Source organism: Sinocyclocheilus grahami, unplaced genomic scaffold (assembly GCF_001515645.1).
Source record: "Sinocyclocheilus grahami isolate Dianchi unplaced genomic scaffold, SAMN03320097.WGS_v1.1 scaffold157.1, whole genome shotgun sequence".
In the NCBI taxonomy this organism is placed as follows: Eukaryota; Metazoa; Chordata; class Actinopteri; order Cypriniformes; family Cyprinidae; genus Sinocyclocheilus; species Sinocyclocheilus grahami.
In genome coordinates, this window is record NW_015505336.1 from 316,648 (window position 1) to 329,636 (window position 12,989).

The window sequence follows — 12,989 nt, forward strand, 5'->3', positions numbered from 1 at the left end:
CTGCGGTGAAGTTCTTGGGTTGTCTGGCATTTCTCTGTGCGTTACACGGTCTGATCTTGGGGTGAATTTCCTGGGATGTCCACGTCTGGGAGGATTGCTGTCTGTTTTGAATGTCTTCCACTTGTGAATAAACTACCTCACTGTAGAATGATGTACTTCAGATTGTTTAGAAATGGCCGTATTACTCTTCCCAGATTGATGGCGACAATTCCTTCTCTAAGATCATTGCTGATGCCTTTCTTCCTTTTCTTCCTTACAGTTGTGTTAACACACACTTGAAGGCTTCAGACCAGAAAACTGCCAAAACTTCTGCTTTCTTAGAGGTGCTCAGACTTGCTGATGATCAGTTAATCAAAGGCATTTGGTTAGCAGTGCCTGATAACTTACCCTCTTAATTTCTGTTAACAGTAATGGGGTCCTAACTTAGTCACACATGGCTTTTCCATTTTGGCATTTCAACATTTGAAGTGGATCAAAACCTTTCATCAAAGTTGTCCTAAAACCTAAAACCTTGTCTTAGGACAACTTTGTTTCACTTTTTTTTTGATCCACTTCAAATGTTGACTACTGTATGTGTGTGTGTAAATATATATATATATATATATATATATATATATAAAAATATATATATATAGCGCCCTTGGAATTTCTGAGCAGTTTTGAGATATTGAGCTTAACATTTTTTGCATTCCATAGACTTGTGTAAATAGAACCCTTTTTGTTTTCTAAAACAAAAAAAGGCCCAAAATGTACACAGCTTATAAAAGAAACATCACATAATGTAAATAAGTTATCACAGATTAAGAATGTGAATAACTCAATTTTGACAAAAATGTCAAATAGAGCCTTATAATTCCAAGTATACACACATACACACATATATATATATACACACACATACACACATATATATACACATATATACACACACACACACACATATATATATATATACACACACACACACACATATATATATATATACACACACACACACACACACACACATATATATATACACACACATACACATACACACACAAATAATGAATTTTGTATTATGAAATTTTGTGTCACACAAACACGCACAGTAAGCAAACAGTACAACAAAACGAACCCAGTTTACCCAGCTGTTATGACCAGCTATTTAAAAACTAATACAATATAAGAGCGAAAAACGCTGCAAAAACAACAGCTGACTAAGCAAGGATTCAGAGTAACAGGCAGGAAACGCCTTCAACAACAGAAAATAAGGCTGACTAAACAGTTTCGTACTATTATTAATGTGTTTCATAACACACACACACCTCATCATAACAGCTAGTTAAAATCCTAAACACAACGTGTGCTGTCAGCGAGAAGCAGCCTAACTAAACTGAAGCTAGTCAGTTAGCCAGCTAGCCACTGCTAATCAACAATTAGCTCATTTTCTGACACTTTATCTTTAGAACAAGCGCTTACGAGCCTCAGAGGCTTTTAAACGCTCCCACACTGAACACGTAACAAACCCGAACGCGTGTATCGTGTCAACGCGGACGTTTTCTTTCATTTTAGTGTTTGTTGTGAGTGTCCTGAGAGGGTAAAACCCAACTTACTTGCTGTGAGTCTGTCAGCTGAGCGACACGCGAGCACATCCGCAAACTACAGCCACATGGAGCAGGCGACGTCATCGCCACCACTGGAGAGCCACGCCCACCGCTTCAGACGGGCCACGCCCACCGCTTCAAACGCGCGAGGCAGCAGCTGTAGGTTTACAACTACTTATTTAGGTATTTAGGAAAACAAAAATATATATATAGAATTTAATTTAATGTATTAATAACGTACTAATATTACGTAATATCACGTTACAAAACGTATTTTGTCGTAGTGCATTTAATTGAATTTATCTTTTTAAATAAAATATAACATTTAAAAAAAGAGCAAAAAACACGAAAATAATACACTGAATGTAAACAGAAATGCAAATGTGATTAAGACAGAATTCTGATTACGTCAAAATAAAACTGTATAAAAATTAAAAATGTCTGTGATAAATATAATTATATAGACCTATATATACATATATATATAATATATATATATATATTTTTTATTTATTTATTTTTTTTTATAATATAATATAATATAATATAAATAGAATTAAGTCTTTTATGAAGAATTGGTAGAGAGCCAAACTATTATTGGTCTACTAAATATTTCTGTTATATTATTTTATATTAATACAAATTAATTAAGCATTCAATTCATTAAAATTAATAAAAACAAGTTGATCGTAGTAAATTTAATTTAATTTATAATTCATAAAATAAATATTCATTCAATTTAACAAAAATACAAAAAAGACAAAACTAAAACAGTATATAATTATTACTAATTATTTCATCCATTTATAATAATTCAACATTTATTGTAGCACATTTAATTAAATTTATAACTTAACAAATTAAATATAATAACATGAATCAAAAATGCAACAAAAATAATTAAGCAAAAAGAAAAGAAAAGAAAAAGAAAATGTGATTAAGGCAAAATTCTGATTAAAATCTCAAAAACTCTAATCTCTGTTATATAAAATATATTATAAGTGGTAGAGCCAAGCTTGTATTAGTCTAATCAATCTTGAATTTTTTGATAAACAAAAAATAGGCTTTTTTTTTTTTTTTTTTGAACATTTTTATTTAATTTATGTGCGAAATAACATCAAATGAAATAAGATTACTACAAAAAGAATACACTTAATGTAAACACAAAAAGTAAATGTAATTAGGGTAAATTAATCAAAATGTAAAAAAAAAATGTAATTTCTGTGATAAATATGAATATCTTTGTTTAAAAAAAAAAGAAGAAGTGGTAAGCTACTATTATATTACATTTTTTATATTATAAGTATTTTGCTTCTTTGCATGGCACAGAAATAATATGTTCATTTATTTCTTTATTTGCTCACTGGCTCATCTGTAAAACATTGCTCATGTTCTAAACGATCTAAAGAAACGATAGTAAAAAAGGTTTTTCTTCACATAAGTAACAGTTGCTACCAGTTCTATCATCACATCCTTGTCATTGACAGATAATTATGATCAAGCATCACAAATCTATAACAAACAAGTCGGCTGGAGGAACACATTAACCTCCAGTAAACATGAGCCACCATTTGACTGATAAAAGTTTGGTGAAACCAGGTTAACAAACAAACAGAATAATCAGGGGCGTCATGCACTCATTATTTTTGAGGGGCACGAGTGAAGGGGTGGGGGTGGGGAGGCTCTCATGCTTGTCATGTGACACACAGCAACCACGATACCACTGTATAACTGATATAGGCTAATGTTTGATTAATTTGTAATTTTTATTCGAAATATTCCCAGAATATATAATGAAATATCTCGATACTCAAATATGTGTAAGTAAATGCATTTTGCACCTTTATAGATAATGTTAGTTGATCTATAACACAGTAGCAACAACAGCACTTATGTTATTTATTTTTACCTTTTTATTCGAAACATCCCCAAACGCATTAACTATATCATGAAACATCTTGATTCTCACCTTTATAGATTATGTTGATCTATAGTGGGCGATGGACAAAGTAACCTAATAATGTAATCTATGCATAAAAACCTGTCTGTTTACTTAATTAACGGAAGCACTGAACGTTCTAATCACGCCGGTGTGACTGTATTAAATATAGAAAATATTAATCGGCTATTTTTGTCCTTTGGAAGCTGCGTTCAAAATTCACTTGCCTCAAAAATCTGAGGGGGCACGTGCCCATTTTGAATGGGCATAACGCCTCTGAGAATAATAACTTACATATTCAAACTTTTGCATGTAATAAAAAGAAAGTGTATCATAAACACATCACTATATTTAACTCAAACATCTCGCCATGGACTAAACAGACACTCCTTGTTATGACTGATTACACTGAACTTGCATAGAGATGGCTAAAAAAATCTTTCAGTTAAAGATGAAGTGTGTCATTTTTGCACTTCTAGCGCCACCAAGTGGAATTGCAAAAAAACAACAACATTGTTTTAAAAATGTAAATAAAATTAAATTAAATGTCTTATTGTGGCACAATAATAAAATGTTCTTGTGTAGGATAGCCCTCATACATTAGCCCATTACAGGAAGCCCACATGTTAAAATACCAGAAAGGCAGAGAGTTTTTGAAGGCCGCATATTAAAAAAACTAGGAGCCCTTACCCTCCACTGCAAAACATTTTCTTGATCAGTATTTTTGTCTTGTTTTTCAGTAAAAACACTGACAACACCTTTTAAGGTAGCATAAGATGTTAAAACTTCAAAGAATATTTATTTAGTTTATTTAATGTTTTTTTTTTATTGTTGTTGTTTTTGTTCCATTTTTATTTTATTTGAAAAACCAGCAGATTGTTTTTTCTTGTTTTAGCCCTTCACTGCAATTGTTTTCTTAATCCGTATTTTTGTTTTGTTTTCCATAAAAACATTTAAACACCTTTCAAAACAGCGTAAGATGTTAAAACCTATCTCCAGAGAATACTTAATTGTTACTATTTAATTTATTATTTATTATTGTTTGTTGTTTAAATAATTGTTTATTCGTTTTCATTTGTTTATTTCATTGTCTACTAAAATAAGGGGGAAAATATTAAACATGAAAAACTCATTCAAGATGAAAAACAAGCCTTATCTTGCACAACTCTGCTTCGCAAGTGCGTTTACCTTGTTTTAAATATGCTCAGATTTACAAACAAGACAAAAACACAGACTAATAACATTTTTCAGTGTTAATTAGAGTCAAATAAAATCAGGAAGAACAAATTTGTATCAGTTTCTATAAAACATTATATAGGATTATTGACTTCAATTTACTGCTAGACAAATAAAATGTAAAAACTGAGTACTGGCTGTCCTTTGGTCCCCATTCGCTCTGTTTTTACAACATTAAGGGTGTCTTCGGAGGACGTCAATGATCAGACATCAGTGCTTATGGCACGTGTGTTGGAGTAGAGGTCCGGCCGGCTGTGCAGAGAGGGAAGGGTGAGAGACAGGGACGGCATGTAAGCGGTGCGTTCGGCCCCGTTCCGTGTTTCGCCCGTGGTGCTGATGTAGAATGGAGAGCTGTATGGGGAGCAGGTGGGGCAGAAGCTCTGCGGGGGCGTGAGCTCCGGTGACAGGGAGAGCGGGGTGGAAGCGGCCCCGCCCATCCTGGATGTGCTGCATGCGTTGCAGGCAAACTGGGGCTGTGGGCAAACAGCATCTGGATCGGATCCATTCTTCTTACAGCAATAATACTAGGAGAAAAACAAGGCCAGTCAGTCAGTAAGAGAGATAGGAATATCATAGGACATCAGTGGAGGAATGAATAATTATATAAAATTAATGATTATTATTATTATTATACATATAGCGACATATAGCGCCATTGAGCTTTGGGCGTCCCCAAGTTCCAGTTCCGGCTCGTGGACCTTTCTCGATTCCATCCCCCCTCACTCTCCAACTTCGCTTCCTGTCTAATAATTGTCCTATCCAAATAAACGTCAATAATAATAATAATAATAATAATAAAATAAAAAAAGTTCTAAAATTCAAATAAACTAAAAATAACTACTTCACAATTGTTATACTGTTAGAAATAAAAATATAAGCAATTAAGTTTATTATATATATGTATGTATGTATGTGTGTATGTATTGCACTATTGTTATCATTATAAATAAAACTAAAAGTAAGTTTATAAAAAAAAAAAATATATATATATATATATATATATATATATATAAAATTTAATTATATTTTAAAAATCTGCATCCTAGTGTCTGACTAGTGTTATCATTACAGTTAAATAAAGCATATAAATAAAAATTCATTCAATCAATAAAAACAAAAATGTATTTTAAAATAATATAATATTTAATTAAATGAAAAAATCCACTCCCTACTGTTTCACTATTGCTACCATTATAAATAAAATCTAAGTAATGAAGTGTATAAATAAAAATTCAAATCTATAAAACAAACATTAACTTAAAATTAACATTAAATATTACATTTTAAAAATCTACATCCTACTTTTTCACTATTGCTGCCATTAAAATACAAGTAATACAATTAATAAATAAAATAAAAACTCTGACGATTCACTTTTTTTATAAAAGAATTCATCCAAATCTATCGAAAGCGAAAACTATGGAGGGAAAAAACGCCTTTTCGAAATCTATCAAAAAACAAACAAATAAAATAATAATAATAGCATAATATTAAATGTAAATATATGCACACCCTACTTTTTCCACTATTGTCACTATATACAAAAAAACTAAAACTTTATAAATAAAACAATCTATAAAATCTGTTTGTGTGTTTTTATAAAACAATTTACAATTTACACATTTCAATGCATAGAGGAAAATATCCGCGAGGCGCTCACCTGAAGTCGACAGTAGCAGAGCACGGCAATGATACACAGGAGAATCACCGTGGCGAGAATTCCTCCGGTTATAACCACAGTTCCCGCTGTCATCCGACCCGATCTCCATCAAACTCTAGACGCGAACACACACACACAGTCAGACTCACATGCCGAACGAGCACTGTAAGAATGTCCGCTAGATGGCGCTGCAAAACCACAAAACTCATCCACAGAGCCAACACTTGAAGTGACTCAGACAGACCCGCCTCAGTGCTCAGGCAGTTTGATTCAGAGCAAGTGTCTCTGATTGAGTTTGACCAGCGCGAGAGAGAGAGAGAGAGAGAGAGAGACACCTGCTCCCCCCCCCCCCTCTCTCTCTCTCTCTCTCTCTCTCTCTCTCTTGCTGTGTGGAACATTACATCTGGATTTTTATTAGGAAAAAGTTTGTTGGTTAATCATAGGAGTACTAATCTTTCCATTCAAGGTCACATAAATCACCAAATTCAGTCAAATGTATCAAAATAAAATAAAATATATAATAATACATAGTATAATATAAAATATTTCGGTAACACTTTACAATAAGGTTCATTAGTTAACATTAGTTAACTACTTTAGTTAACATGAACTAAGCATGAACAATACTTCTACAGCATTTATTAATCTTAGTTCATGTTAATTTCAACAGTTACTACTGCATTATTAAAATCAAAGGTTGTGCTAGTTAACATTAGTTAATGTGCTGTGAATTAACATGAACTAACTATGAACAACTGTATTTTCATTAACTAACATTAACAAAGATGAATACATACTGTAATAAATGTATTTTTCATTGTTTGAATACATTAACTAACATGAACTAATGGAACCTTATTGTAAAGTGTTACCAATATTTCTTACAAAATACAAAATATAGAACTATTTCACTGCTATTTCACTTTCATCGAGATTCAGAATAAAAATAATTAAATAACATCAAATAAAAGCCTATTTTACAATTATATTAACAATACAAACGCATACTAAAAGTCTTTTCTAAAAGCCATTCTCTCAAAATAAAGCATAAATAAATAAAGAAATTAATCTGCATCAACCAAATATAAATTAAAATCATACCCCCTACTATTGTCATGAATGGTATAGGCTATAAAAGTAGCAAAAAGCTATCATTGTAAATAATAATAATAATAATAAAGTATAAATAATATTTTTTTAAATCATTCAAATCTATAAAAACTAAATGTATAAAATTAATATAATGTAATATTTAATTCAATATAAAATCTACACCCTACTACTATCATTATAAATCAACTAAAAGTATTATAGTTTACAAATAAAATAAAAACTCAACTGATTCACTTTTTCAAATATAAGAATTCACACAACTCACCCAAATCTATCAAAAAACAACGAAAACCAATAAAGCTAACTTTTTCTAATCTATCAAAAATGAATAAACAAACTAACAAACAAACAAACAAATAAATAATAACAATATTAAATAAAAAAACGTCAAAACACACTACTGTTTCACTGTTGTCACCATAATAAATAAAATAAACTGTATAAATAATATTTGATATTCATATTTAATTTAACATGTAAAAAAATAGCCTTCAACATATATACAATAATACAAAAAAAAAATCATTTAAGATTCTAAATGAATAAATATAAACATAAACCATAAGGAACAATACAATTCCCCAAAATATTACACATTTTCCCCAAAAATTCTATTGAATTCTATCAAAGCTAAATAAAATAGACAACCATCTAGTATTTACAAAATCTCTCTATTTTTTGATTGTTTGATTTAAATAGAACCACCATTTATATTTCCCTGCATGCGTATCCCCATGTGCTCACGTGTCGCTTTCTGTAACTTTGCTGTCGCCTCCTTTCTATGAATTGCTTTCAATATCCTTCCTTCATAAACCACTTTGGATAAAAGCACCTGCTAAATGAATAATGCAAAAAGCAGAAGCTGATGCTGGACCTCCAGCTCCAAGCCTGGAAGACTAACATGTGGTGCATCTTTTAGCAATTCCTCTCTCACACACACACTGCATGAACAGCCCAGATTATACAGCAACAACAGAAGAACAAACCCTGCTGATAAGACATGCATCTGTATTCAGACCCACCTGCAAAGACACTAAATTATCACTAAATATTAATGAGCACTTTATGAATTATTACACGCTGCCTTCTGAGCATTTTTACAGGAATCTATAAAGTGACAGTTTACTAGTGCAATTAATCTGGAAAAGTTGCGGATGAATGTTAAAAAATGTTGGCAGAAAAACTGCAGTTTGTGTCATTTTTCATATTAGTAATCTGAAAAATGAAAGATAATATAACTTTTTTTATATTATCTATATTTATAGGGATGAGTATACATTTTTAATATTGAGAGAGAAGTGCCTGCATATGAATTTTCTCCAGCATTACGCTTAGAGACGCGAGTATGCGAAGTCCCAGATTGCATATGCTCAACTTCAGCTGCATGCAATAATATAATGCAATGTTTTTAATGGAAGAATAAAGGTGGTTTGACTAAAAATCGGATTAAAAAATAATGTATAGAAAAAAATACTATTATTATAAATGAAATAATTATCTTACAATAAAAAATATAATAAAAATTTTTTTTTTTTTAATTCAAATATATCAAAATACAATAATATTAAGTATAAAATTAGGATAAAATGAATAAATGTAAACTTAAACCATTACAAACAATAAATTAATCATAATAATAAAAAAATAAAAAATACATTTTTAAATCAATTAGCTCAAAATAAAGCAAAACACAAAATAACACCTACATCTTTAACAGAAAATTATGATAAAATTAAATCAAATGACCTTTAAAAAAAATCCTGCAATGTTATTTAATGGCAGAAAAGAAAATGTTTTTTTTCTCTAAAAACATGGATTTAAATATAATTTAAAATTAATGTTAAAATATTTTTAAAAAGAATGAGGTTTTAATGCTTTTTACTAAAAGTAGATTTAACTAAAATCTAAAATTATATATATAAATAATAAATTATAAATATCTTACAAAAATTATAATAATAAAACAATGGAGTCTTAATACATTTTAAGTGACCTTATCAATATTGCACTTTTTTTTTATGAAGAAATGAATGACAAATGAATGGCCTGCATATAGTATATATGGTATTTATGCATAATAATTTCCATATTCAGTTCCTGTCTAAATCTCTTTCAGTGCTGTCATCCTTCACAATTTCTATTCTTTTTTTCTTTTCTTTTTTTACCCACAACCCCGTTTTCCTGTCTGTTCTTTTGTAAGATGCCGTCACAGTTATGTGATCACATCCCAGCGTATTCAGTAGAAACCGGGATTTTATTTTACGCTCTGTATATTTTGGGTATGTCTTGTTGAGAGTGATAATGACTAGTTAGTTCAGTTACAGCCAAAAGAGAGACTTGCACGTTCTCCTAAAAGAAAGTACATGTACAAGTTCAGTTCTGATGGATGGATGGATGATAGATGGATGGATGGATGGATGGATGGATGGATGGATGGATGGATGGATGGATGGATGGATGGATGGATGGATGGATGGATGGATGGATGGATGGATGGATGGATGGATGGATGGATGGATGGATGGATGGATGGATGGATGGATGGATGGATGATAGATGATAGATGGATGGATGGATGGATGGATGATAGATGGAAAATAAAATTAAACGATTCAATTCAAACTAAAGTGAAAACTGAAAATATAAAAAACATATACTTATTTATAATATAAATAAAAAACTATAGCATAATAAAATAATATATATACTAAAATACTAAAAAATAAAATTAAATAATACAATAATATTTTATGAAAAACAAAGTAAACTAAAACTAGAAATGTTGTCTTGGCAACTAACTGAAATAAGTTTAGGTTGAAGCACTAAACTTAGTAACGTATTAAAAAAACGCAATACCAGTATTTAAAAAATCTAAAATTTAATTCATACAAATTATGACAAAAACATAACAATATTAAATAATTAAGAATTCAACAAAAATTTAAATGAAAAATACAAATAACTGGAAGTAATAAGCAAATAAGTAAAAGTGGAAATTAATAAAAAATATGTCAAAACTAAAACTTAAATAAAAATATATAAATGTAAATAGTAGTATTTAAAAATTAATTAATTAATACAAAATTAAATGATTACAAATTAAGCTAGAATTAAAATGAAAACTGAAAATAAAAATAAATACTTATTTACAATATAAATAAAAACTATATTGTAATAATACAATAGTATACAAATAATACTTATAAATATAAATATTAGATGAAAAACAAAGTAAACTAAAATGAGAAATATTGTCGTAAGTTGAAGTTGAAGTACTAAAATGACTAACTGGAAGTAAATACAAACTGAAACTGAAAATGAAATAAATATAAATTGAACCTAAACAGTAGTATTTACGTATAAATAAATAAACAAACTAAAATTTTTAACTAAAATTTTAATTAATACAAAATTAAATGATTACAAATTAAGCTAGAATTAAAATGAAAACTGAAAATAAAAATAAATACTTATTTACAATATAAATAAAAACTATATTGTAATAATACAATAGTATACAAATAATACTTATAAATATAAATATTAGATGAAAAACAAAGTAAACTAAAATGAGAAATATTGTCGTAAGTTGAAGTTGAAGTACTAAAATGACTAACTGGAAGTAAATACAAACTGAAACTGAAAATGAAATAAATATAAATTAAACCTAAACAGTAGTATTTACGTATAAATAAATAAACAAACTAAAATTTTTAACTAAAATTAAAAAAAAAATTCAAAAAAACTATTAAAGCTTATTCAAAACTATAGAATAATAAAGTAAATAAATAATACTAAAATGGTTTCAAATGTACAGATAATCTAAATCCAATTCGTCTCAGTTTTTTCCTCCTGTCCATCTTCTTTTGTTTTATGACTATGGCTCTATCAGTTCAGTATCCAGACATGCCGAAGGAACTAAATGCGATTCGCAGACTAAGAAGAAATGTAATTAAAGAATATACTATAACTCTGTTACCATCATTTCCAGGCTGTGCACCTCTGCAAATGTACATGTGTTTATGTGAAACATACTGTGTGTACATGCAAACAGCATTAGAGAACTAAAAGTCAATGGTCTATGCATCTTCTGCATGTAGTGGCATGTTCAAATGAGTTTTTAATTCAACAGTGAGCTATAATGTATTCTGTCCTTCCTCTCAGAGCCGTGTTCAACAGTCCGAACACATATGAGCCTACACATCCTCCACAATCCCATCATGCCTCTGCTTGTAGCCTGAGGGCGCATGGGCCGGCCAGTGCACGATTGATAGGGGTTTCAAACGCGAGTCCCATTCCAAGGTCAAGCCCAACTGACAGCTTCAAACTACTGACCTCTTATTCAGCCTCTTTAGAAGTGGATTTCATTTCACACACCAACAAACCAGACGTGGACGAAGTGATATGCATGTAGTAGATGAGAATTTGTCATCTTTCTTATATCAACTATATAATGAAGACAAATGTAATTTTTAAACGTCACATTGGGGCTAGTTGTCACAGGTTGTGTGCATATTTATGTATTTAAATGTCGTGCTAAATATAAGTAAGGGAAAAATATTTTTAAATATGTTTAATAAAAAATTATTATTGTATCAAAACCACGTTTGTGTGGTATCATCCTAATAGACACCCTGTAGGAGAAATACTTCAGAAAAACAACACCAGTAACATTATTTATTTTTATGTTAATTATTAATATTCAGAATTTGATCTATTCGATAGCATTACTTAATACAAATGTACAGTCTTTATATTCATCTAATATATAGAAACAATAGGCTAATACGTGATTCATGAGTCATTTATATTTCAATAATTAATCATTATTTTAATTTGTTCATATGAATGAATAATAATTATTATTATTACTATTATTATTTAAAAAAATTAAATTTTGATCTATTTGAGAATATTATTTAATACAAATTTACAGACTATATATGAATATAGACAATAAAAATAATCATATAAAAATAATAATACATTCATTGAACATTTTAATCAAATTAATTTATATTTAGATTTCATAAATCATTATTATTACATATTAATAAAACATTATTACAATTATTCAAATAATTAACAATGAATAATAATAATAATAATAATAATCATCATCTATCTATCTATCTATCTATCTATCTATCTATCTATCTATCTATCTATCTATCTATCTATCTATCTATCTATCTATCTATCTATCTATCTACCTACAGTGGTGTGAAAAGGTTTTTGCCCCCTTCCTGTTCGTGTGACAAATATGCAAAAAATTAAAAAAACAGGAAGGGGGCAAAAACCTTTTCACACCACTGTATATATCCATCCATCCATCCATCCATCCATTTATCATCTATCTATCCATCTATCAATCTCTATCTATCTATCAACCCCGATCTATCCATCTATCCATCCATCCATCCATCCATCATCCATCCATCCATCCATCCATCCA

General features: G+C 29.7%; 2 protein-coding genes across 3 annotated transcripts in view; both read right to left on the minus strand.

Moving 5' to 3' along the window:
• Nucleotides 1–1,662, minus strand: part of LOC107592725 (rab GTPase-activating protein 1-like) — a 112,437-nt gene extending 110,775 nt beyond the window's left edge. The window contains exon 1 of the mRNA XM_016282275.1: nucleotides 1,596–1,662. The gene's annotated coding sequence lies outside the window, so the exon portion shown is untranslated. The remainder of the gene's footprint in view (nucleotides 1–1,595) is intronic.
• A 2,975-nt stretch (nucleotides 1,663–4,637) lies between these two features.
• The window catches only part of LOC107592741 (protein FAM163A-like), a 13,107-nt gene continuing 4,755 nt past the window's right edge, over nucleotides 4,638–12,989 (minus strand). The window contains exons 2-4 of one of the 2 annotated variants that reach the window (XM_016282295.1): nucleotides 8,638–8,641; nucleotides 6,422–6,538; nucleotides 4,638–5,285 (exon numbers count right to left, since the gene is read on the minus strand). In XM_016282295.1, the coding sequence (XP_016137781.1) occupies nucleotides 4,965–5,285; nucleotides 6,422–6,514 (414 nt within the window). In that variant the 5' untranslated portion in view covers nucleotides 6,515–6,538; nucleotides 8,638–8,641 and the 3' untranslated portion in view covers nucleotides 4,638–4,964. The remainder of the gene's footprint in view (nucleotides 5,286–6,421; nucleotides 6,539–8,637; nucleotides 8,642–12,989) is intronic. The other variant, XM_016282294.1, reaches the window with a different exon arrangement.